Consider the following 27,833-nt stretch of genomic DNA (forward strand, 5'->3'; position numbering starts at 1 on the left):
CTTATATTTCAATAGCCAAATGCTCCAGCCTTTCCCCCTCATCACCAAGCAAGGTGGCACTGTGGCTGAGAAACTGTTCCAGAGGAGAAGGGCTCACTTCCCTATCCAACCATCCTGATTTAATTTTTCAGTGTAGCATCTAGGTCAGTTGAACTTGGGAAGAGAATACGAATGTAGGGCATAGAATGTTTTGCCATGTGCATCAGGTGTTGTAGTTGTGTGCTTCATACAAGAACTGAGACGTAAATGAGGGAGGAGGCTGGTGTGATGAGGAATGGGGTAGGAAGGAGGGAGACTACTGAGAAAACTGTATGGGTGAGGTACATCACATTACAAAACCATACTAAGGCAGAGATGGGGAATACAGTGCTGGCAAACAGTGCCCAGAGTTATTGGAGGACTGAAGTATAGATTGTGTGGATAATTTCAAACTGTACAATTCAGACAAGCTGGGGAAATGGTCCAGTAGGCATGAGTTGAGAAGCTTCTTTTAAGCTGACTATGGTTTGCTCAAGTTATCTGTGGCTACAGGTTGTAGTGGCCATTTCCATCACTAAACATGAAGCAAGGGTTAAGGATTTTGGAAAGCCTATCAGCAAGCTGGGATATGTGAGTACTACCAGAGTACCCATGGCCATTACACAGACTTAGTACCTCTTCCCTTCTAAGGACATTTAACTTCCATGATAATACATTATAGACTTTTTCCATGTAATCTGGAGCACCCAAAGAAAATGTAATCTGCATCTTCTTCTTCTCCACAAGAGCAGAAAGGTTTCTCTATGATGTGCAGCCTGTGGAGATGTTTATGGAGACATCAGTGGTTTAATTTGAGTGTGGCTATTAGAGAGATGAGGTGCCGAAGCATTACATTTGGATGATATTTTGTGGAATAGGGGACCAACAAGCAAATTTTTGCATACATTTTGCCTTTGTATCTTCTTGTTTCCTCCCATTTCTGTTGCTAGTCTTCTATAATACGTGTGTGTAGGACATACTGATAATCTTTAACTGAGATTGCAGTCAAGGTGGCATGCCCTGTCACAGCAGCTTCTGTGGCTAAGAAGTTGACAGCTTCATTGTCAGTGATCCCACAGTGTGATTTGACACATGTGAAATTAATGGAATGGCCTTCACGCATTGATTCTAACACTTTGATAATCTTGTGTACAATGGGGTTGTCACTCAAACAGGTGCCGAAATTGCTAAGTTCTGTTAGAGAAGATAGAGTCAATGAGTAGAAATATAGAGGTGCTATAGTCTGTGAGCAGAAACAAAGTGTTTGTAACATCACAAGAAGTTCTGCAGTCATGATATGTGCCTCTGCTGCAGACTTCTGTAAACAAGTTTTGCAGTATGCACTTAGACAGTCGCTGGTTTTGGAGCCTTCAGAATAGATATGTATTACCTCCAGATACTCTCTTAAAAACTGTGCCAGAATTTTATTGTTAATTTGAGCCTCTTGATCAAAGATAATGCCAGTTATTAAGTTCACCTTAGAAAATGTAAATGGGAATGGGATGCTAAAACTATTCAGTCTAGGTGTTCTAATGATCTTCCTTGAAATCTCCTGAGTATCTAATTAAGCTTTTACTAGGGGAAGAAGAGTTCTTGTGATTCACAAGCATTCAGTTAAGCACTGTATGGTTGGGTTTGAGGTGGATGGAAACTTTTGTAGGCAGCACTCAACACTTATTACGACATAAAATCAGATAGAAACACATGAAATAAATGTGCAATCATAAAGTTGGAAACAGGTAATTTCATCGTAGGCTAAGACAGGCATGTCATGAAAAGAAACCTATTAGATACCAAGTCCAAGTAAGAGTCCAGGGGCAGGGGGTGTAGGCACAGTCCAAATAGCAAACCAAACAGTCCAGAATCCCACAGAAATCACTGTAAAACACCAACGTAGGAAAACAGTGAAGTGGCTTAAAACACACAATGGTCAGCTCACATGATATGCTACAACATTATTATTCCAGACAGCTCTCAGCATTTCTGCTGATTATTATTCCAGTTACACAGATCACTGATATGTTTTCCATACTGATGCCCAATGGGATTGCTAAATCCCTCCCTCCTTGAAGCAATCCAAAGGACTGAAATGTCCTGGCCAATGCACAGCAGAATTCCTGGTGTGTGGTGTAGGTATGGTACCATTACCAGCTGGATGATTTGTTCTGCTTTGGGCTTTGCCTTGTAAAAAGAAGTCAGTAGAGATTCTGGCTTATACACTTCCATTGGTGTGAGCTGTGTCTCAGAGTGAGATACTGGAAGGATCTGTTGAGTCATCAAAGTGGGGTTGCTGGTTGTCATTGGAGCTCAGAGGAGACACCAACCATGCTGACACTTGATGGGTTGATGACAGCTTTTGGTGTGTGTCCCAGATGCCACAAACATAGCTAGTTTCAGTGGCTTTGCAATTGGCCCCTGGGTATTGCAACTGTCACAAACTGGTAACTGATGAACTGTGGTGGGTCTCCAGATCCACCCAGGTGCGGCCCACACGTGCATGCCCACACTGGAGTGCCAACTTGGAATGATGTGGTGTTGCCGTCCTCTTATTCTGGCTGTAGGAACAGCAGATAGAGAAGTGCTTATAAGGTGACTCATGAAGCAGCACTGCCAAATTGTGGCCTTTGATGGATGTTGCCATATAGCTAGGAAAACTATTTAAAGCTCATTCAGAAATGGTTGTGGCTAAGTATTTGAATATTTGAGTTTTAAAAATACACACAAATTTCTCAGCATGGCAGTTGTATCCAGGGTGGAACAGGGATGTGGTTAGTGGTTAGATGTTTACTGTTGCTGTCATTGCACAAGTGCTTAGTCAGCTGCAGTAATTGTGTTCCTTTCAGTTATAATGGTTTGTAGGTGGCGAAGCTCATCAGTAAAGCTGCAGTGTTGGCTATTCTGATGGTATGCTATAGCTTGACCACGTACGGGATAGCAGACCTTTTAGTATAATAGTACCAGACATGTCAGAAACATTACAGAAGTAACATATACATATAAAACAATCAAACAAAGTACGATAGGCTAAGGTGAGGATAGGACAGGAAGTCTGCCGTGGCCTAATCAAAGAAACTGTCCCAACATTCATCTCATCAATTTGGGGAACCATGGAAAACACAAGTCAGGATGACCGGAACTTAGAACTAACCCCGGTCCTCCCAAATGCAAATTCAGTACATTAAGACTTAAGTAGCCACCTCACATAGTACATGATTGGAAGGGAAATCGGAAATACGTCATCTACATTGTGAGCACAACATGCACATAAGTAAACAAGAAATTCTGAAAATAAAAACACTACTGAAAAAGAGAGAACACATGAGCACATTATGTAACACTGCTGAAATACTCAACATGCACAATAAGTAAATCACTGATGTAGGTAAACCATGGAACTTTGATATAAAATATCCCCCAGAAAATAAAACCCACAAGCACATTATACAGCTCTGCTGAAAAGTATGATGCATGAACACACAAAAACCTGCTAACACTATATCCATCACAATTTGGATAGATCAGATCCATTTTCAGTGGTGCTGTATTTAACTGCATCTGAAACAGAGGAAACAAAAACTCAACAACCCAAACATTCTTTGCAAAGATAAACACAGCATAGATGGTACATCAGTTAACAAAATCAATCAAAAGAACTCAACAATAAATGACGGCCTAGTAATCCTGTAAGCCAACATATTTATTTACAGTGTAGAAACACTTCTCAACAAGAAATTATTTTAACTCTGATGTAAAAACAGTTTCTGTCTGCAACCTCTTTGTGTATGTTGGCATTGCATCAAAGAATGGTGCCAAAGTGGCTCACGTGTTTTTGAGTACATGTTGTCATAGCTTGTTCTATTTAGAGAGTATTTGCAAATATTATAATTGTGGTAATTGAAGTTGGCTTCTAGGTCACCAAGTCTAGTTCTTTTCGACAACACACATTTGTATACAGAGTGGTAGAAACAGTCTGGAAAGCATGTAAGGGTGTTACAGGATAGGTTGTGCTTAGAAATAATTGTAAAGAAAAAAATTTGATACAATGTGCTCTTTCTGAGTTAATTAGCATTGATGTTAGCCAATCACGCTAATGCATGTGCTTATTCAAGTGGCCTGCCAGAGATGATGTCACCAAATGTGTTCATTGTTTGGTTTCCTAAAATCTAACAGGAGAGTGACAAAAAAAATTGAACATGGGTCGATAGTAAGGATCAAGCATGAGCCAAAGGCTGGACAGTCTCATGCACTGCCACCTACGCTGTGAGAGCAACTGACACTAATTGTATCTGGCAGTCCACTTGAATCTGTGCGTGCAGTGGTCTAGTTATCTAACTTCATGCTAATTAACTCAGAAATGGTGCAATGTATTGAATTTTTTTCTTGACAATTATTTCTCAACACCCTTACAAGCTCTTCATACTGTTTCTGATCACCCTGTATGTACAAGAAGGTACAGTAAGCAAACACAGCATTTTAAAAAGGGACTTGCAGTGAGCCCTAGCCAAGCTACATGGCAAGACTGTACCAATATTATGGGCAGAAGTTCCAGTTAGTATGACCAGGAGCAGACCTAGCTGATGTGATGCTTGACAGTGTTAATTTCAGTGTTTTTTTGAGTTGCTGCAATACCCATTGAAAAGCCTGGGACAGCACACTTTTTTGCGTTTCTCTGCATAAGAGATTCAAAAATGAGGGCTTTTGGTTAGTTGAGGCAAGAATTGAGTCCAATAACTGTTTTTATTCAGGAAGACTTGCAAATCTTTAAGATTAATTGGAGACATAACTCTGGTTGCGTTGAGAGCTTCCTCGCTTAGGAGGTACCCCTTGTTGGTAACAATAAGTTGGGCAAAGATGTTTTGAAAATATTGTAGTTAAGGGAACGTGGTGAAAGTGTCTCAGGCATGAGTTACTTATTACGCAGAAATTCAGTATTTGTTTCACTTATGATAATATTGTCTAGGTAATTTATATATTGTGGAATATCTTCTGCAAGTTGTTTAAAGTATTTTTGGAATATTCCAGAGGCTGTGGTGACCCAGAATGGAATTCTGTTGTATTGGCACAATCCAAAAGGAATGTTGTTGACAAGAATTTGGTCCAGCTTCAACATGACAGAAAGCTTTATACAAAGTTTTTCTCAATTTTCTCAGGTTACTAAATGATATAAGTAGATTATTGAGTGCAAAATACAGACACAGTGTGTGTGTTGAGAGCAAAAATGTTTTTGATTGTAAGATTGGTCATCACAGAGAAGGTGATGGGACATGTCACTTGATTGTGTCAGCAGTACGGTTAATTGCCCAGGAGCAGTTTCATGCTAGTCATGGTCCAAATGTGGGATTTTTCAGGTTTTAATTGTTGTGTGCCATAAATTAAGTATGTAGATTGATGTAACAGACACAAATGCCCAGTATCAAAAAGAAAAGTAACTGGCATTCCTCAAGTAGCAGCTGACAGTATTGATTTGTTGGGGGGGGGGGGGGGGAGCATTATTGTTGCTCAACAACTGAAAACTATTTATTGGAGCTGTCGTGATGCAGGTCTAGGCAGTGATTCAGCAGGGTTGGCTATGACAAACTTCCGCTGTATGTTCTGCTTTGAATCAAGTTTGGCAGATACCTTCATAATGGCTGCATTCTTTACATGGTTGCTTGATAAAACTCTCAGGCAACTTAGCAAATGGTGATAGTTACGGGAAGTGCTGTTTTGAAATACTCTTATTAAGGCAGATATAGATCTGTGTAGCCATTCTGTTGAGTGCCCTGATGAACAGCAATTTTGAGTCTTGAAAGGTATACGAGAAATGCTGAGGACCTCACATTTTGTTTCTAAGGCATTCTGTGCCACGTGAAAAGTCTTAAATGCTTTAGTGATTCAGAATATTTGTACTCAAGAGCTCCACCTCCACAGTTGAGTTCTCAGCACATCTGACTGTCATGACAGAGGACCCAGGTTCAGTTGCCCAATATTGAATGAGAAATAGTGGCTCCAAGGTCTGGAAAGACAATTTGCCAGGAGAGGGTATGCAGACTCCATACTCCTCCATTCCACAAGCAAATGATGCCATATGGCAGATGATGTCATGCAGCTAGTTGGTATTAAGTGGTCCTCTGTGCCTGATCAGGGAGTTTTCAGGCCTTGACTTACATAATACCTATGATTGGTGCTAAATGAATCACGTAATCTCTAATTATAGAATCAGTGTAGTATTCATCCTGCTCCTATCCCTCCCTCCCCCTACACACACACACACACACACCATTTCATTTATGATTGAGTCCACATACCACATAGATGTGCAATCCCAGCTGCATAAAACTGGCTTCTGTCTTCCTATACTCCAGGACCATGAGTCTAGCACATTGTACGTGCGTTTTTTCGTGTAAAATGATTCAGGTAACAGCACAATGAGAAGGTGGATGCCTCTGCTAATGGCACTTGTTTCCACACTAAATTGTACAAATGCAGATTTATTAACGGCAAAGATGTGCACTATCATTGTGGGTCAGTAAATTGACCTGCTTAGATATGAAGTTTTAATCTCCTTTGGTAGATGATACATTCCTCCTCAGCTTTGTCAAACAATGGAAGTGACTGGGCTGACAGAATTGATGCTGCTGATGAACTTACTGTGATAGGTTTCAGGAAGTGCAGTACTGATGCTGTTTGCTGGTGTTTTTGTCCTAATAATTGATGAATGACTTCCAAGCTTCTCAAATTAAAGCTCACTTGGTGTGATTTCTGAAATATTTTGCATCACTCTCCCATTACAATGTGTATTTGTTATAATAATTGATGAATGACTCTGAAGTTTCCCAAATGAAAGTTCATTTGGTGTGATTTCAGAAATGTCAATGTTCTGTCCCGTAGCTCAAAATACCAGCACAAATGTTTAATTTCCAAAGTCTCTTGCCACTGTTTTTGTAACAGCACTGAGTATTTATTTCCACATTAAACATTGTAAAAACACATGAAATAAATGTGATGTAATTAATCTGATAATTGATAAGTTCATTTTAGGGTAAGGCAAACAAGCTCTGAAAAGGAAACCTATCACACACTGTGTCCAAGAAAGAGTCCAGCAGTCGACAAAGTTTAAATGTAAATAAATATAATACATAAAGTTTTTTATATAGCCCTTCACCTGAGAAAGTCGTCTGCCTCTACATCAAATGCCACTAACTTACTAAATTATTTTTAGTGTTTAGTAGGAGTCAGTGATTTTCTTCATTGTAAAAACTGTGTGGTTTTTCAAATATATTATTATAATCATGGCCTGAGTGTCCTACACACATCATCTCTTTTGGATGTTTTGAATATTTCTTAAGTTACATTACAATAATGTTGCCAGTTTATGTCAGTTCAGTTAATTTATAATATTAAAAATTTGGTCTACCTTACTAAAAGTTTATTAAATTGTTAAATAGTGGTATCTTTCCTAGTTTTAGATTGTATTTCTCCATCTTGTTTTGTATGAGATTTGTAAAAAATATATTGACCCAAAATGTTGGTTTGAACATTCCTCACAATTACATACTAAAAAATTTCTTCCAGGACCCGAAGTTTCCTCACAATGGAAAGAATAGAAGATATGTTGTTCTCAGCTATCTCTAAGGGGGATGTGCATAATGTTGGATACCTTCTTTCAAAAGGTATGTGTACGTAAAGTGAGACATATACTATAGTTTTATCAAGTTGGTTAATTTATCAACACTGAATGTAGGACTGTTTCAGTTTATTTCAGGTTCATCATAACTTTCTATGTACATCATAAACATTTTCTTGTTTAAAAACAAAGAGAGATGAGAAACAAACTATTCTGCATTTGTTACATAGTCCCCTGCTTGAACAGCCCAGACTTAAAACTGTGAATATAATATTAATACTTAACTCATTTTAGTGTAATTGTTTCTATGTAAAATTTGATTCATAAATTGAAAGATAAGATTTACCATAATGTAATACCAGTAATTTCATGTAACAAACTGTGTATAGTGAAAGATCATTTAGTTTAACTTTCATTTAGAATGCTCTTGGGTTCAATTTAATGTATCTAAATTTCTTTCGTGAAGCTCACATTTACCAATTACCAAAAGGAGATAACTTGGATAGAACTGACACCAACATAAAGTTGATAGATATGAGACCATTCAGACTTTTAGAGACCAAAGAATCTTTTTCCAGCAGATGTACCAGGAGGAAAGCATTTTCTTTATCATACTGACTTGATTTTTTCCTCTTGTGATTTTATTAGAATAAGTTCTTCCTGGAGACAGAGCTACTGAGTACATAGATTACAGTTAAAACAAACACTAAGCAAAATACTGCAACTTGGACAAATTTGTTGATCTGAAAAAAATACTAATGTATATTTATTGTCCATCTAAACATAAGAAACTTAGAAATAAAAATAAATAATAATAATAATAATAATAATAATAATATATGAAAGTGAGAGGGCATGCGGAATTTCAACAGATGAGTTGTTCTTATCTGAACATCAATGAAAAATGGCATATTGAACTGATACATCAAAATAGACAAAAGCTAATACCATATGATTCATTGCTGTCAACAGTTATGTATTTCTGAGTATACATGTTTTTCGCCTTTATCTCAGTTTGTGTTGTGTGCATGTTTTATGTTGCTACAAAGTCCAATTTTGGTATGAAACTTGTAGCACCAGCACCAGTGTTGAGGAATTGTAGTAGAGTTCAGTGAAATTTCTGTGTTCATCACTTGTCATCTTAGCATGTGCAATATCTCTCTTTAAAGCTGCAATCCTAAGGACAGTTTGGTGCCAGCATTGAAACTTTTTTGCAGGTTCTCCCCATGTCATCACCACTGTCAACCATTTGATTGTATTTATATATAAAGTCCTCTTTCAGACTTTTCCCTGCATTTTTAGCTATATTCACTTATTTTGTTTGTTCATGTTTCCTAATATCTACCCATTGAGTCTCATACATCTGGGTTGATATCGGTCATCTTCATTATATGTTAAAGTTGGTCCATTAACTCTCATGGGAGATTGAGCCAGAAAACAGTTTGCTGTAAAGCAGCTGATGATGAAGCATAGTATCATTCATATGACAAACACGTGTCAACAATCTCAGCTGATTTCTGACGGTAGTGATTTCACCACTGTGCGTCAATGTACACTCTTTCTGAGTATTTGATATTGATAGTACAGTCTTCCCTTTTGGTTTTCAGAATGGTTATAAGTTTCTGCTTGTGGAAGCATTTAAGCCTTTGTATATTTCAGCTGTAGGGAGTCCAAGTTTTAAGAGCAGAATAGCACCAGTGAAGTGACAAACACCTCACGCACTATCAGTTTTGTGTCCACAGTGAGGTCTTCCTTGCTGGACCTGATACCTCAGCTGCACAGATCCTCTACTCCCTATCTTGTTCACAGGTATCATGCACAGGTAGCGTACTACACAGGTACAGGAAAGTATTCCATCAGCTCTTATGCTATATCTGAGACGTATGTGCTACAATCTGAGAGGACGGTCGCTGATGCAGGTTGTGCCACCACCTTAGTTTTATAATTAATAGAGTGTCAAAAATCAGTCATGTGTGTTGTTCTACTGATTTACTTGCTGTTGTAGCTCTTGTGATGTGACAGCAAGTGTTAGTCATGTGTGTATTGTATTTCAGTTATTTTTGTGATTCTGGTTAGTTTTTTGTGCAGAAGTCTAGGCAATGTGAGAAACTCTCTTTCTACATTATTCGTAAACTCAACATGTGAGCTGCCTGTTAGTATTTCAGACAATATGGAAGCTTTAGAAATATTGTGTGAAAAGGGCATGTGCCCAGTCATGCTTAAGTGCAGTTAGATTCATTTCCTCAGATATATTCACAATAAATGTTATGTGGAACATGTCAGTTGAACAAAAGATCGTAAGGACATTGTATGTTTGTGTGTGTGTGTGGGGGGGGATTATTGCATAATTTTTATGCCCTCATGAAAATCCTGAGCTACATCATCATCACAACAAAGACATCCAAAGTGTCTCAGTACAGCCCACATAACAGGCCCTAGAAATGAATCAAATGCTTCTCTAACTCTTTGAAGGCTAAGAAGAGAGATTTTGCTGTTCTATACCTTGTTTGTGAAGTTACCTTGCACAGAAAATGATGCGAGTTGTGCTTTTACACATTCAAAAATCACATTGCATATCAGGAATCTTTGTGATAACTTGAAAATGATTAAACAAAATTCTAATGAGCATTTTATTAGTAATAGATTGCAGCAATATGTTCCCATAATTATTGCATATGCTGTGATCACAGTTTTTTTAATACAGTAAAAAGACTCCATCCAAACAGGCCTCTGAAAAGCCCAACAGTACCAACCAACTGCCATGTCATCATCAGCTGATACGCATCACTGGATGCAGATCTGGAGGGGCATGTGGTGAGCACACTGCTCTCCCGGCCTTTGTCAGTCTTTATGAGGGGAGCCACTACTTCTTGGTAATGTAGCTCCTCTAGTGGCTGTACAAGAGCTGAGTGCACCATGCTTGCCAACAGCACTTGACAGACCCGGACTGTCACCCATCAAGTGCTATCCAAGAGTGACTGTGCTTAAATTTGGTCATCTGACAGGAACCGATGTTACCACTGCAGCAGTGCCTTTGGCTAATATAACAATAATAGTGATATAATAAAGTTGACTTCGCACTTCCTGTGATGTCCATGATTAAGACACAGTGTCAAGACTGGGCCTGAAGCGTTACTGCGTCTTGGAATTACAAGGGGATGTTATCTGACTAGAAGCCTTTTTCAGGATTCAGATAAATGATTTAGACTAGTGGATCTCAAAGCAGTTGATAGCACCTCTCTACAGATTGTGAGAAAAGCCCAATCAGTTGCCACAGTATTTTAGACAGCTGAAGGAAGGGGGGGGGGGGGGGGGCAGTTTAACTGTAGTTTTTGCCACTGTTCTGCACTGACACCTGGCAAGAACTGTCAAACTCGCTTCAGACTGTCATCACTGCAGTGAATGAAATTAAAATTAAATCTCAATCTGTCAATGCCAGACTTTTTCAGATACTCTGTGATGAATACAATGAACATTTTGAATGTCCACTGCTTCTTACATAAGTTCAATGACTTTCAAAAGGCAGCAGTGTTAGGTTTTATGACCTCTTTGATACTGTTGTGGAGGGTTACAAAAAAGTGAAGAACTGTAGTGCTGCCAATATTTTATGGCACTACTAAGTAAAATAGCAGCACAGCCATAGCTGTTGCAAATGGGCTGCAGACAACAGCAGTTGCACAGTGTGCGAAAACACAGTTGCATCAGATGCAGCAATACCAACAGCTAGTTTCCATATTGCGAGGCAGGTGCCAGCGCTTGCAGTACCAATGACGCAGGAGAACGGCAAGGGCAGGCCAGTTGCCATGCCTTTTGCGGGCCGCCTTGTTTTGGTGCACATGGTTTGAAGCGGTGCCCTCACACAAGTGGGCACTGAACCTGTATAAATACTCATCATTTTAGCCAAAGTCATCACAGTCTGGCAGTACCTATGAGGTGTTGTCCACATCAGGCTATGGGGCAACACAGCTTTGCAGGCTGCCATCATGTGACTTGGACTCCACCACCAACGAGCTTGCTGTGGGTCCTAAGTCCACTACCATGGTCTTGGAGCTTTCCAAGATGGTGGTTCATCTTCAGGCTTCGGGCTCACTTAAGCCACAGCTGGAATTCTGCCTTGTAGGGCAGCCATTCATGACTTGGGGCAGTGCAGCTGCCATCTGCCTGTACTGGTGCAAGCAAACTAACACAGCATCCCTCCACTCGCAAGGGTGGACAACATCGCTGGGGACTGTCTTCCTCTGCACGGGGAAGACAGAATCATGGTGGGCTCACTAATCTGCACGCATGCCTGCACAGAGCTGTGGATATCACGCATCAGCATTCCAGTCCAACACCACCACTGTAAAGGACACCCACCCCGCACACCCACATTCTGGTGTTAGAAGTAAGATCGACATCGTATGTCATGGCAAGACAGTGGGTCTTTTGCCAGAGGTGGCCGGTATGTATAAATATAGGTGTTAAGTTTGATTGATTAATATGGGCAGTATGCTGTATCATAAGCAAAGCAACAGTTCATTGTCTAGAAATATGTAAGGTGTTAACTATTTTAGTGGTTCAGGAGGTGAAGCAGATTTTTATTAAGAAGTGTTATGATAGTGTTACTCATAAGTATCCTCGTAATTTGATTTTGTTTTGCTGTTTTCTTGTATTTATTGACCAGTGTTTCCACAACATCAGGGTTTGAGAATTGTAGGGAATATGTGCCATTTTTAATGTGCAATATATCATGTGATGGGCAAAGAATTTGACTCAGTATGTAAATGTGTCAAAATAGTGAGAAGTATTAGATTAGTAGTATGTTTAAGTGTCTTTTTGTTGTTCTGTTTTCTTCATGTTTTTGTATATTTAGTAGAGGATTAATTGTGTCATCTGCAATACCACAAAGGACTGCCCTGGACGATGCAGTATAGACTGTAGCAGCTGAGGTAGCTTGACTGCAAGCAGGCAGTGCATATTTGTTTAAGGAACTAAAGGCTGAGAAACACTACAGAGCTGTGCACAGCAGAATAGAGAAAAAGAAGAGAGAATCTTACAAGTGAATGGTTGAAAATGATCACAACTCACTGAGGGCAGGGAATGTGAGGATTTTGGAAGCATTAAGAAAGAGGAAGGGAGCAGAAAGTAAGGAGAAAGAAGTCAGTAGTGTAAGTTTAGTTGATGCGTGGAGTAGTGACATTGTAGAAGTTAAGAAGGGTAATACAAAAGTACCAGCTTCAAGATCATGTGAAAAAGTGGGGTCTGAAATAGCTGTAGTACTAGACAAAATATGTGCAGGCTACACTAAAGTAAATGAGTTTCTGGATAGCAACATGTGTGAGCTGTGTGTGGTAGTGACTACCTCATTGAACGATAATAGGTGTTTTTTAGAGGCTGTGGAACCTGGGCCAGATGTACAGGGAAATATATGTGCCTATGATTTTTGTGTCACACTAAGTGGAAATGGAGACATTAATGTTGTAGTAGATACTGCAGAGGGAGCATAAGAAGCTATAGATGAGGTCGATTGTATTGAAGATGTTATAAGTAATGAAGTGTCACTTTTATTTCCAGAGGACACTGATTTGTTGCCACCTGAGGTTGTATCATCTCCACAGAAGCAGAGAGGGGATAGGAAAAAAAGAGGAAACATGATTGTAAGGGAAACATTGTGGCCACTATGATGGAATCCTTTGAGGACTGTGTGCCCGAGGACTGGAAGGATTCAGTAGTGTGAGCACTAGGTCACAGCCTTGCAGTGTGGTAGATGGCGCAGGCTGCTGACACAGATGGTAGGCTGTTTACAACACAGCCCTAGTGTATTGTGCGCAACAGGTATAAAGTAGGTGAAGGATAATGCACGAGTCTGTGGCTAGCCTTTTGGTTGAAGCATTATGTCAAAATTCACCTGTGGCGATGCACAGTGGAACCTGAATTAACATTGTTCCACCTAGGGAAATTGTCACCAATGAAATATTGTCACAAGGTTCGTCTACCTGAAGAGCAAACCAGTTAAACTGTAGACCAAATCACTAAGGCTTAATTCACATGATATAGTGCCGCAAGACACAGCAAAGTTACTTTGGAAGAGCATGGAGACAAGAAAGCTAAGCTTGTGAGAGTAATTCAGTCGGTGATTGATACTATAGTGAGGGGAAGTAGGTGAGACTACTTTTTCGTGTGCACTGGGGTTACAGAAGTCATGAGATACCTTCTAATATCGTGTAGGACCTCCTCCTGCTCAGCATAGTGCAGCAACAATGTGAGATGGACTCAAGTCGTTGGAGTCCCCTGCAGAAAAAGGATGTTGGTAGATCTCCTAAACTCATATGATCTGATGCAGATTGTGTTTTTTCCAACTAGGGTGCAGGAGGACAGCAGCACAGCCATTAGACAATATTTTTATTTATTCTTCATTAGTAGATGGGCATTCTGTTAGTAAAAGGGTTGTGATGTTTGCCTGCTTTATTTCCTCATTGATTGTCCTCGGTGTCGACGTACTGCGTTGCTATACTGAAAAATGGGGGTGGTAGTTCAACAATGACTACTTTAAATGATGTACCCGACAGGTGCACATTTACTTTTTACAGTTCTTTACTTTCACTGTTCCCCCCCACCCTCCCTCCCCAATATACACATTTAATATGGCCAGTTAACTATTGTTTAACTTTCGATAAGCCTCATTAATAGGTTGCAGGCAAACATCCACATACTGCTACAGTAGTTTACTGTTGAACATCTACAAGCAATAAAAACCTAATCACACATTTCACAGTCTTTCAAATAAATTGAATAGACACTGTCATTGCTTTAACAGACGGCCTATCGGTTTAACACTTATTTCGCAGTTAATCTGATGTTGTTGAGCTAACCAATATGGGTTCCGTGTCTGAAACTCTGCCGTGGACTGACTGTCAGGGCCAAAAATCGGGCCCTTATATATCCTCTCTATAATAGGCACTGAAACTATACATTGTTTGATGTTTAATTTATAGAAATTACAATTAAAACTTAACTCCTTAAATTAACTGAATACATAAAAAAATTGTGTCTTTTTAGCAGTTTCTTCTAGTACAAGAGTTAGTCTGAATTATTTGTTTAAATGATGAAATTAACAGATATAGTTACACAATCAATACTTTTGACAAAACTGTTAATTACTTTGGAATTAATTAAGGGCTGGCTTTGCTAACAAGTTTTCAAATAGATCCTTTAAGAATACTATTGGTGGTTCCTCCACATGTTTATAATTATTACAGAATTTATATTTGTTTGTAAGTCAACAATAGAATTTAAGTTATGAAACAATTACTGATTTCGCCATAGAACAAAAGATACTAATTAGTAATAGTCTAAATAAATTAGAAAATCAATTACATACATAAAACTAAGCACAAAATTAGACCTGCTGTTATATTCTTAAAAACTGAGGGCCAAACTTTCTCTTTTATGAAAATGCAGATTATACTCACATATGTTAATGGTATTTAGTGAAAAAATGAATTTAAGGAAGCAGATGGCAAAACAAGAGGGGAAGTAAAAATATACCAGCTTGCTTCATCACATCACCCTCTCATTGGATTGACCAGATAGATACTGCAAATAGCTAACCGGGCAATTCAATGACCACAAGTGACCCCAGACATTGGCTTAACAATCTACACACAAAAAAATATTACATATGAAATCTTATCGGAACTACAGTACATACATTTTTTCTAAGTTAATCTTGTATGAAGTGGCCATATGAAAAATACAAAATATTTACATACCGTGTATTGTACAATTGCACAAAATATCCACAAATTATATTTTTAATAGAAATTAGGCATCTTCATCATAAGTGATGTCCTTTTTGAGTAAACAAAGATTACATTCTAAGATACATATCTCTTGATACAAGACCTGTATTGCTTCAGATAATAAATCCTCATGGTTTGCAATAAGTTAAATTACACTGTGCATTGCAGTTCACTTTTTAGATAGAAAATTTCACTTGCTCAATGTTTAGTATTTTTCACACTCACTTTTACAATTTTAATAAGCTTTTACACATTTTCTCACCGAGTTGTCCATGCCTTCAACAGGTCCAAGTGTCAGTTAGTAAGGAAATGCACTGGTATCAGTACCTTGGAGGTGGTTCTCCAAGCCACAGTACATGAAAAAATTAGGCAAAATACCCTACTTTACTACACTTACTTTTACCTCTAACTTAAGTCTAAAAAAATGTCTAACTCGAATGGCAAATGATAGTCATTACATCATAAATAAATACATTAAATAGTTCTCATAACATTACAATAATTAGCACTAAATTTGATTATAGTATGAGAGGTGTGGACTAGAAATTTTTTAAATGAAGTGCACATTACACTACAGAACACTACTTTTAAGTCATAACTGTCTGAAACTGGTTAAACTTGATAAATTTGGGTCTCTTTCTCCATTTGCAAAAAACTCAAGATGTGCAGTAGCATAAATTTACTAATCATTACTTCATGAAAAAAGAATAGAGTCACTATCACATAACTTAATTACGACTCAAATCAAAATTAAGGGGATGGAAGTTGTACCAAATCATAGCCCTACTTCTCTACTCAACTCTGAGCACTACTCTCATATAAACAGAAAATTAAATCCTCAAAAAACCACAAAATGTTACCAAATAGTTGACCTGTCGGAATATAACATCAGTTTAGCACCACAGTTATCAGTTAATCAGTAAAATTGCTTTTCTTCGTTCCAGTATTACTATTTTAAGCTCATAATTCCTCAGAACACCAATAGAAGTTTTCAGATAACATATAGATCCAATGATGCAGCATTATGTGACTTGTACCTCACTAAAATATTGCTCTTTATGTTAATCACTCATTCCCAGCTGCAGTGTCATGAACTGCACAATATACACAGTACCCAAGGGTGCCTAGTTCACAAATAGATCCTCAATACAGTTACACCACATTTGTTTGTACTCTGTTATCTTCTTCATTCCTCAATCTTGTCTGTCAGCTCCATTATTTTACTTACCTTTTTACCTTGTTAGTTAGTGGAGTGCATTCTCAAAAAATATCCCCATTGCAGAGACAGGCTCCTTAATCATTAAGACCCTAACATTATTCATTGTTTTATTATTTCATTATTACTTCATTAACTAATAAATAAAGCTCTGCTTATCCAATGCAAAATTGATTCTACTGAAAAACACCCCACAGTAACAGATTCCTATACTAAGGCAAACTTAACCCTCATTACCAATAAGACAAAATTATCAGGTAGAAAAGCTATTATTTTACTGTATTCTATCAAATTGCCTGAGATGCTAGCCTGAAGGGCAATACACAAACAAATCTTGCTTACTCTTTCCACACACATAACTCCAGGCAACTATGTTTAAAGTTGTAATTCCTTAACGTTAGAAAAGGCTGTTCCACGAAACACTTCTATTATACCACAATATCAAGACCTAGTATGTAAGATAGTTTTTACTGCATATTGCCTCTGCTGCTACACCAATGAGCTGATTACTTCAGATGGTAATGTTTTCAGATAAGCTGCACCATCTCCTCCACATATGCTGACACCTTTTGTTTTCTGTTTACCTTACCTCTTTGAGAGAAGTTCTTTAACTGTGACACCAATTTACTTTCTTCCACCTTTTATGATTCCATTTCCTATAACTGAGACAATATTACACACACACACACACACACACACACACACACACACACACACACTGAAGAAAATTTTTCTATAATATTCCTACACACACACACACACACACACACACACACACACTGAAGAAAATTTTTCTTACTAAAGTATCCTACTGTACAAAATCACTTGAAAGTCAAAGTAGAATGTCTCTGATTCACTTATAAACTACAGATAGAATAGGAGAAGAGTTTGACTGCCTCAGGAAACACGAAAAATGAGACAGACAGCTGGGGTAAGCATTATCGCCATGTAATGAATTCAACACTGCATATTGAACCTCCTACTTGCTAATTGCACATGAAATTAGTCACAAATATTACATCAATGCTGAGATTTTGAATTACCAAGAAATTGCACTCCAACAGCTGTCGTGCCAATTCCAAAGTTAATAGTACCTCTTGTTTGACACCTTTGATGGCTTACCAATAGCACCAATAATTTTTATTCCAGAAACATGCATCACTGCTATACCCTCTGTGATCTTAATAGATTCAAAAAATGGCCGTGAAATGCCATTCAAATCACTACCATTGTCAGAATCGGATCCACTGTCACTTTCTCTATGCTTTAGATTTTGTACCTGTTCCACATTTATCTCCATTTCAGTGAATTTTGAATCTACATTTTCATTTTTTTTCTAAATCATTTTTAATCTGATTGATTTGCTTCTCAAATTTAACCCTATTTTCAGCACACTGTTTCTCTGAAACCTCCACCTTCCTACTATTGTCATCACAAAGCTTCTTTCTCTCTCCCACACATTTACTACTCATTAATGTTAATTTCTCATTAGTGTTATCACAATCTTTAACTACCACCTTAAACTTCTTATTTAATTCTGTAAGATTAGAATTGACTACCCTAATCTCCTTTTTAATTTTTTTCTTCAGTCCATCCTTTAAGTTCACCATGTCAGTTCTAATAGTATCAGTTTTCTGTTCCATCCTGCTAATGTCTTTTTTCATACTACTAATGTCTTCTTTTGTACACATACTACTCAAACTACTCATAATTTGCCTTAACATCACTTCTACTTTTCCATCTGCCATAAACTTTTGCCCTTGCTGATTTTCGCTACTAGATTCCTCCTCCTTATCCTTAACGATCTCATCCATTTCAGTACTGTTTTCGTCCATTTCTCTCACATCACCACACAATGTAGATGATACTTTTATCGTTTCATCTACAATAGGACTTTCGTCCCCATCATTGAAAGTTACATTCATGTCTGATTTATAACCACTATTGTATACAGAACCAGTCTCACTTAGGTCTTCCTGTTCATTTAAAAACTTAGCCTCTACAGCTTTGTTCTCAGTCACACTGTCTTGTTCGTTAAGGCCACTCATTATGTATCACTTAATATAAAATGGCTTGTGCCATGAAATTAACTTACTCTTATCGACTCATTTCCTGCTGCTCTGCTGTGGTTGTCATCTCAATTTTTCGTCTGCATGGCTGCCGCAAGTTGTAATTCTCTCAGCTAGACGTCTTGTTTATCCCGGTCAGCTGTGTCCACCTGCATGCTGATTGGCTGCTCCTGTACTCAGTGTCTGCTTCCATAGAACCCGCTCACTGATTTGCTGCTGTCCCACTGTGGCCAGGAAACCCAAGTGCTAATGGGCTGTTGCACTCCCTTTGTTTAAGTCACTGTAAACCGCTTGAGTTCACTGTCAAAGTTTGCGAGTCCTAGTTTATTGTGCCCACATAAAATAGACCTCACCCGCAAGGGCACCATTGTTGTAATGCATAAATGGAGCAATTTATCTGACATCCAAAAGGGCATGATCATTGGTTTCCCAGCCGAGCTTGGAAGTATTTCTGAAATGGCTAATGTTGTAAACTATGTGCATGCTGTGGCAGTTAAAGTATACCATGCCTGATAAAATGACACTATCCAAGACTGGCACTGAGGCAGCTGTGGTGCACTACAGGTGATAGATGACAGGGGTGAGTGACAGCTGTGGAGGTGTGTACAGGCAAATAGATGTGCAACCGATTGCCCAGATGAACTAAGGGGCTAGGAACAATGTCTTCCCAATGACCTTTCAGCAAACGTTGCTGCATACAGCCTCCATAGTAGACGCCTGGTTCACGAACCCATGCTGATGGCTGTTCAGCAGTGACAAAGGTTCGAATTTGCATGCCAAAACCACAGTGTGTGATGTCCATTGAGTGGCATTAGACGGACTTTCCAGATCAATCTTGTTTTATGCTCCATTGGAAAGATGACCATTGGCATGTACAGCATGAAACATTTGAAAGCAAACAACATGCAACCAGAAGGGAGCATTGCGGTCAGGGGAATGCTTTTGTGGCATTCCCTGGGTCATCTCATCATTCTGGAATGCATAATGGATCAACCAATTATGTATCTATCCTTGTGGACCATGTCCACCCCATGTGCAGTTTGTTTTTCTCAGCATAATGGCATCTGACAGCAGGACAGTGCAACATTTCACACAGCTCACAGTGTACATGCAAGGTTCGAAGAGCACCAGGTTGAGATCACCATACTCTCATTGCCACCAAACTCCCCAGATTTAAACCTGATTGAGAATCTGTGGGACCACCTCGATTGGGCTGTTCATGCCATGGATGCTCAAGAGAAAAACCTAGCACAACTGGCCATGGCAGTGGAGTTGGTTGGTTAGTTGGTTGGTTTGTGGGATTAAAGGGACCAGACTGCTATGGTCATTGGTCCCTTTTTCCAAACCTTAAAAACACAAACACAGAGTAAGAACGAACAATGGAAAAGACAACCGATGACACAGGACAGGAAAGACTTAGACACAGACCAGACAAAAGGAATTAAAATCGCACAGTGTGTGACAGTGGTTGGCCGACCATAGAGACAAAAAAGGAAAAGCCAACCACCGAGAAACACACTAAAAACTCAGACTAAAATTGTAGGCCAAAGGCCAGAATCAATACAAAAAGGACAAACACTTAGATTAAGTGATAAAAGCCCCCTGCCCAAATAAAATGCAAAACTAAGCCTGCCATAGCAGAGTCATCAGTTAAAAGGGCAGGGAGCGTATCAGGCAGCACATACATTTGCCTGAGCACAGTTAAAAGTGGACAGGCCAACAAAATGTGGACCACCGTCAAAGCCGACCCGCAGCGACATAGAGACAGGTTTGCATGGCGCAGTAAATGGCTGTGTGTCAAGTAGGTGTGGCCAATGTGGAGCCGACAAAGGACTACCTAGTCCCTGCGAGTGGCTCGCATGGACGACCGCCACACATCCGTCGTCCCCTTGATAGGACGGATTCTGCGGCAGTAACGATGCCTGTGCTGACGGAGTGAACCACCGCATCAATGGCTTCATTAGAAAGAGGCGCAATAGCGGCCATGGAGGAGAACAAGTCCCAGTCAGCCTTATTCATAGCCCATCTGTAAGGGTGCCCAGAAGAGTGACGCTGTGGCAGTGACAGAAAAATCGGAAAGTGGTCACTACCACACAGGTCGTCATGCACACTCCATTGAACAGATGGTAAGAGGCTAGGGCTGCAGATCAAAAGGTCGACGGCTGAGTACGTGCCATGCACCACACTGAAATGTGTGAAGGCACCATCATTTAAAATGGAAAGGTCAAGCTGTGTCAATACATGCTCAACGGTGGCACCTTGACCTGTTGCCACTGACCCACCCCACAGAGGGTTACGGGCGTTGAAGTCGCCCAGTAACAGGAAAGGTGGCGGCAATTGGGCTATCAGCGCAGCCAGGACATGCTGTGGGACATCACCATCCGGTGGAAGATAAAGACTGCAGATATTAACAGCCTGTGGCGTCCACACCCGAACAGCGACAGCCTCTAAAGGTGTTTGTAGAGGGACAGACTCTCTGTGAAGGGAGTGAAGGACATAGATGCAGATGCCACCAGATACCCTTTCATAAGCTGCTCGGTTCCTATAATAACCCCGATAGCCACGGAGGGCGGGGGTTCGCATTGCCGGAAACCAAGTTTGTTGAAAAGCAATACAGAGGACAGGGTGACGGCTGAGAAGTTGTTGGAGCTCAGCTAGATGGTGGAAGAAACTGCTGCCGTTCCACTGGAGGATGGTATTGTCCATGGCTGAGAAAGGCGTGAAGGGACTGGGGAGGCAGATTATGCCGCTGGGTCACCTGTTGCCTCCGATTGAGCACCTGTGCAAGTGCCATCCATTGCGTCTGAGGGACCGGCAAGATCGAGGTCCTCAGCGGACGTCAGAATCTCCACCTCGTCCTCAGACGCAGAGCTGGAAGGTTGCGGTGGGGTGGGTGCCACCGCGAGTTCCTTGGGCTTTGAGCTCTTCTTGGATTTCTCACGCTGTTCCTTGGGTTTCACTGGCTGGGAGCACCTCACCAATACAGTCTCCGGGACAGAGGAGGATCGCGAAGCCCTACGACCAGCTGGTTGTGGGCACTTATGCCACTGTCGGGCATCAGCCTTCCCGCTTGTGGAAACCTAGGAAGGGAGGGACCCAAGGGGCCCCTTGCAAGTGTGAGAAGCCGAAGAAGTTGGACGCTTCTCTGGCTTAGAAGCGGGGACGGAAGTCCCCGATGTGTGGGGGGGTGTTGCTCCCAAGGTAGGTGGCGTAGGAGCAACAGGGGGTATAGTGCTCCCTAAGGGCAAGGGGGCATGTATTGTATGGTTTGGTGAGCTGACTGAAAGTCGCGTAACTGATGGGGCTAACACAGTTGTTGCAGTGGCATAGAAGGAAGTCATTCGCACAGGATGGAGGTGTTCATATTTCCTCTTAGTCTCAGTATAGGTCAGTTGGTCTAGGGTCTTATATTCCATGATTTTGCGGTCCTTCTGTAAGAACCTGCAGTCTGGCGAGCAAGGTGAATGAGGCTCTCCACAGTTGACACAGATGGGAGGCGGGGCACATGGAGTATAAGGATGGGATGAGCGTCCGCAATCTCGACATGTGAGGCTGGAAGTACAGCAGGAAGACATATGACCAAACTTCCAGCACTTAAAGCACCGCATCGGGGGAGGGATATAGGGCTTGATGTCACAATGGTAGACCATCACCTTGACCTTCTCCAGAAATGTATCACCCTCGAAGGCCAAGATGAAGGCACTGGTAGCAACCTGGTTGTCCTTCGGACCCTGATGAATGCACCAGACAAAATGAACACCTCTACGCTCTAAGTTGGTGCGCAGCTCATCATCAGACTGCAAAAGTAGGTCCCTATGGAAAATAATACCCTGGACCATATTTAAACACTTATGTGGTGTGATGGTAACATTAACATCCCCCAACTTGTCACAAGCAAGTAACCTGCATGACTGTGCAGAGGATGCCGTTTTTATCAAAACTGACCCAGAGCGCATTTTGGACAAGCCCTCCACCTCCCCAAACTTGTCCTCTAAATGCTCTACAAAGAACTGAGGCTTCACGGATACAAAGGATTCCCCATCAGCTCTGGTACAGACGAGATACAGGGGCGAATACGTTTCACTGTCATTTATAGCCTTTCATTCCTCCCATGGTGTGGCCAGGAAGGGGAACGATTTGGGGTCATACACGTTAGCTTTAAAATGAGCCCTTGAACGCTTAGAGACTGCTGGTGGCTTGCCACCAGCAAGAGAGGATGTGCCACGCTTCATTGCGTGTCATCCACCCTGATGCTACCTACTCTGACCAAGGGCCATCCCCACGGGCGCTACCAAGCCTCAGCAAGGGCCACCTGGCAGGATGGTCATTGCCAGAAGTCCCGATGCCCCAGGAGGATAGGCATCTACTCATTGGCATACGTGGGGAGTTAATGGCGCAGGCATCTGCAGAGTGATCCTTGTGTTGTCAGGGGGCTACAACCAACAGGGTACATGGCGGCCCCACCACAACGGACTGGCTACCGTGCTGGATCTTAGGTGCAAAAACGTCCAAGGTCATCATCTCAGCAAAAAGCAACACTGCACAATGCATAGGGGTAATCGCACTCAGGAACGTATCCTCGCCCAAGAGATGGAAAACGAGCGGGATGGCAATGCGATGATGGTAAAGCTGGCTAGAGGTCTTAATGCACGATGGACAAAATGCGCCATGTAAGGTGCCCTTCCCCAATTGGCTCGCTCTTTGGAAGAATTTGGAACGATGGAGGTCAAACCCGAGAGGGGACCATCACATATAGGCCGAAATGTTTGAGACTCCTTTTTAGTCGCCTCTTACGACAGGCAGGAATACCGCGGGCCTATTCTTACCCCCGAACCCACGGGGGGGGGGGGGGGGGGGGGGCAGTGGAGTCAGCATGGCTCCACTTTCCTGTAGGTACCCTCCAGAACCTCACTGACACTCTTTCTTCACGTCTCGCATTGCAAAAGGTAGTTAGTCAGGCCTCTGTCAGGTGGTCACTTTATAATGTGACTGGACAGTGTAGTTCAATACTATGTCACGTTTTTTAGAGTTCACTAACAATGTTTCCACTGCAAAGTGGTTCTTAAATTGGGGCACCAGATGTAGCCTAACTGTTTTTACCTGCAGAGAAATCCTCATTAGTAGCACCTCCATCAAAACTGAAAAGTGAGTGGTGGGAATAACCTAATGTTTTTGTTTGAACATGAAGTTGAAATACAGTAATAATTTTTGAAGAATTATGCCAGATGGTTTGCCTAAATATTCTATTCTATTTCAGTAACCGTGTTCTGACTACAGATCTTAATTACTTGAAAACTAATTGAGCACAGATGTTGCTGACATATTTTAGGCACTGATTGCCTGAATTCTCATCTCAAATCATACAGTTCATGTCAACTCGTGGTCATGAATTTCTCTGGAAAAAATATATATTAGCACTCTACATTATAAGTGTTAAGAAATAAAGTATTTTTGTTTTATCTTCATTTTTTAAAATGGTACGGGCCCTTTGAAAAATGTGTGTTTTGTAAATGACTTGAAACAGTAGAGAAGAAAAATGAAAAACTAACAAACCGAAAGTAATGGAGACCTGGCAGATGTTTTCCGTTAAAAATCCCTCTTAGTGTGTTGAAATTTAGTTGACACCCGCACACTTGTGGGCTTTCTTTAACTTACAAATGTAAGACGAAAATATGAAATATAAGTTAATTTTTCCACTTAAAGTTTTTTTTCTGGTTTGTAAAGTCACAGAATACTATCTTTTCTGTCATATTACCAGCTACTTGTAACGTAATTATAAACAATGACTTCTCTGCTCCAGGTGTCTGTATTATGTAAATATTTATTACTGAAAATGTAGAAAATGGCATTTTTACAAGTTTTTACAAATCATTTACTCAAAAACCCCATCCGAACTTTTTTTAGACTTGTACAAAATATTGTTTGATTAATGTGTTAGTAGTCTGTACAAACACAGCGGGCAATATTTTTCTGTGTAAATCATTAAAAAATTTTCAACATTCTACATATTTCACATCTAGTGTAAAATACACATATTGACAACACTGTTTCCAGAACTTCTCTGTTTATAACATATGAGTAAGAACTTGCACATAAACCATTCTGCATCAAGTTGTGTGTTTGGCTTGAACTTTATGTTAGATACAATGTCAGTGAAGAAACACAGTAGTGAAAGAGTGAGGAGTGTGGGCTACGAAAAAAGACACAAGAAGATGGTGTTTAAGAAAAGTGAAAAACAAATCGCAATTGTTGGAAATCTGTCAGAGGTGTTGCAGTCCTCAAGTAATAGTATTAGCATCACATCCATTTCCTCACATTATTTGACTTCAAAAGCTCATAAAATAAAGAATGTGAAAGGTATTTGGGCATGCGCAGATTCTTAATGTGGGCATCCATTGCAAGATGATACACTTACCGTTGCTCTGGAATATTACCTAAGTGAAGCAAAGACTGCAGCAGACAAAGTCCTAACCAGGCTGATGTTATCTCTATTAGTGAAAATTGTGAAAAGCTGAAAGTTAAAAAGATATACGACAAGATAAATAAGAGAAACATAACTCCTAATGAAAAAGGAGAAACCAGTTTTAAAAACTGATCTCACAGAATTCTACTCCTTATGGCCAGAATGGGTAAAATGCCAGCCAGTGAAGAAAGTATGCACATGCATTTACTGCACTAATTTGAAACTTGTTTGTTTCACCATAGGCATTGCCACAGGAAATAACTACACAGAAAGGGACCTAATGATTTCGTGTATATGTCAAGAGCCACAAGATAAATGGCTGCAGCAGTGTGCAATGAGTCCTGGTACTGAAGTGATGACAGTTGAAGCATTACTCCTTCAGGATATGACAGTGACGTAATCTATGCATTGTGAGGTGGAGGATAGTTAGTGAAGAAGACAGTAAAGCCAGAGAAGTTCGTTACAGACATTAGGCATTGGGTCTTGAAAAGAATAGTTCACCATCATATCCAGAGTTTTCAGAGACTGGCTATAGCAAAAGTAAAATCAGCCACATCCCAGGTTACTGACCCATTAATTCTTCATTTCGACTTTGCTGAGAACTGGTCTGTTGCTTAACTAAATTCAAAGTTATCACTGGCACGCATCACCGGTATCAATATTCAGATTTGTTGCTCACTTCCATGGAACATCGTACTGTTTTGCTGTTGCGAGTGATGATGTCACATGCTATGCTGTCAGCATGATAATTGATGACATAGCATCTAGAGGCCATGCATTTCCTAAACATGTGTATGTGACTGATGGTGCAGCATGTCATTTTAAAAATTGCTTTCAGCTTCATGAGCTTGCTAAACAGTATAGTACAGGAATTAAGAGGAAAAAATGGAATTTTTAGCAATAGGTCTTGGAAAAAGTGCATGTGGTGGGATAGGAGGTCTCTGTAAACATCTTGCAACAAGATTTAACCTCCAGCATGAAGGTGTTGATGCTGTAAGAGATGCTACTGGATCTGTTCACACCATATCAACATTAGTAACAAACATGAAGATATTAATTCTAAATGAAAGTACAGTAAGGGAATTTCATTTAAGCAGGAGAGAAGAGTGGTCTGCTATGAAGCCTGTGGTAGAAATTCATTCAAGTCACCACTGGCTTGCATCCCAGAGTGGCACAGACACTGCAAGAACAGTTCTCCACCAATTGCAGCCTGTTAGTGTGTGTGAAATGCAGAGACCACGGTACACATTAGAAGACTTGGTAGTTAGCCACTTCATTTCTTGAGTATATGACAATCAATGGTAGGTCTGACAGATAACTGTCTCTCATGAGCTGCGAGATATAACCATCTCCTTTATGAGATCTCATGGTTCTGCTAATGCTTTCAAATGACCATTATCAAAAGATCAGTGTGCAGTTCCCATCCCCCAAGTACTGCTCTTGTTGGATCATCCTTATCAGTATGCAGCTAAACAAATTCAGTGAGAAGCAGAAAAAAAAAGGCAAATGAATTCTTTCCCAACAGTGCAGTGTGTAGTGTTGGTTGTTACATTGTAGGCAACTTTAATTCATAGGAAGTCATGAAGATGTAAAAACATGATGGAAGATGATAATAATTTGTGAATAATATCATAAGAATAAAAATAGGTATAAATATTTGATATCTCACTTTTGTCATAAAATGCTTTCAAACAAAATTATGAATTGTTTTCCCACTCGTTTATAATGTAGTAAAGTAATTATTTTGATTCAGAAATACCAGTTTTGCATGACATTTGCTTAAAAATCAGTGATCAAATTAAATATTTAAGTGTCCATGATTTTTTGACCATGTGAGTAGAGCTTGGTCTACCTAAAAAATCTCTCACATTTTGTACAGACAAGTATTGCCCACTCTCATTGTACATTTCCTAAGTACAATGACCAACAAACGTACCATGAAATTTTTAGAACATTTAGGATGGGAGTTCTGGAGAAAATAATTTCTAAATAATCAAAAAAATTCAGATATTTTCATCTTTATGTACTTCATGTATTAATGCCAGACAGTTAACAGACCTTCCACGTTATCGTTTTTCAAGACAGTTAACATCCTATGACTGTTCATATTTTCAGAATATAATTTTGAAATTTGCAAAAAGTTACAGATTCTCATAGTTCATTTTTCAAAAATAAAATAAAATTTAAAAAAAGCTCAGAAGTACATATGTATTAATCATGTCCCAAAGTATTGGGAACAAAGTATTTGTTGAAAATAAATTCAGATCTGTATCACTTTTGTTTTCTTTATCATAATTTTTCCTCCCCATGAACCATGGACCTTGCCGTTGGTGGGGAGGCTTGTGTGCCTCAGTGATACAGGTAGCCGTACCGTAGGTGCAACCACAAAGGAGGTGTATCTGTTGAGAGGCCAGACAAACTTGTGGTTCCTGAAGAAGGGCAGCAGCCTTTTTCAATAGTTGCAGGGGAAACAGTATGGAGGATTGACTAATCTGGCCTTGTAACACTAACCAAAATGGCCTTGCTGTGCTGATACTGTGAACGGCTGAAAGCAAGAGGAAACTACAGCTGTAATTTTTCCCAAGGGCATGCAGCTTCTTTACTGTATGGTTAAATGATGACGGTGTCCTCTTGGGTAAAATATTCCGGAAGTAAAATAGTCCCCCATTCGGATCTCCGG

The 27,833-nt window shown here is 40.0% G+C and overlaps 1 protein-coding gene across 5 annotated transcripts in view; it reads left to right on the forward strand.

The window, feature by feature from the left end:
• Positions 1–27,833, forward strand: part of LOC126236331 (ankyrin repeat, PH and SEC7 domain containing protein secG-like) — a 166,720-nt gene that overhangs the window by 14,502 nt on the left and 124,385 nt on the right. For 3 of the 5 annotated variants that reach the window (XM_049945550.1, XM_049945551.1, XM_049945552.1), the window contains exon 2: positions 7,573–7,670. In XM_049945550.1, the coding sequence (XP_049801507.1) occupies positions 7,573–7,670 (98 nt within the window). Of the gene's footprint in view, positions 1–4,622; positions 4,720–5,040; positions 5,169–7,572; positions 7,671–27,833 lie in introns of those variants that run through there. The other 2 variants (XM_049945555.1, XM_049945553.1) reach the window with 2 other exon arrangements.

Source organism: Schistocerca nitens, chromosome 2 (assembly GCF_023898315.1).
Source record: "Schistocerca nitens isolate TAMUIC-IGC-003100 chromosome 2, iqSchNite1.1, whole genome shotgun sequence".
Classification (NCBI taxonomy): Eukaryota; Metazoa; Arthropoda; class Insecta; order Orthoptera; family Acrididae; genus Schistocerca; species Schistocerca nitens.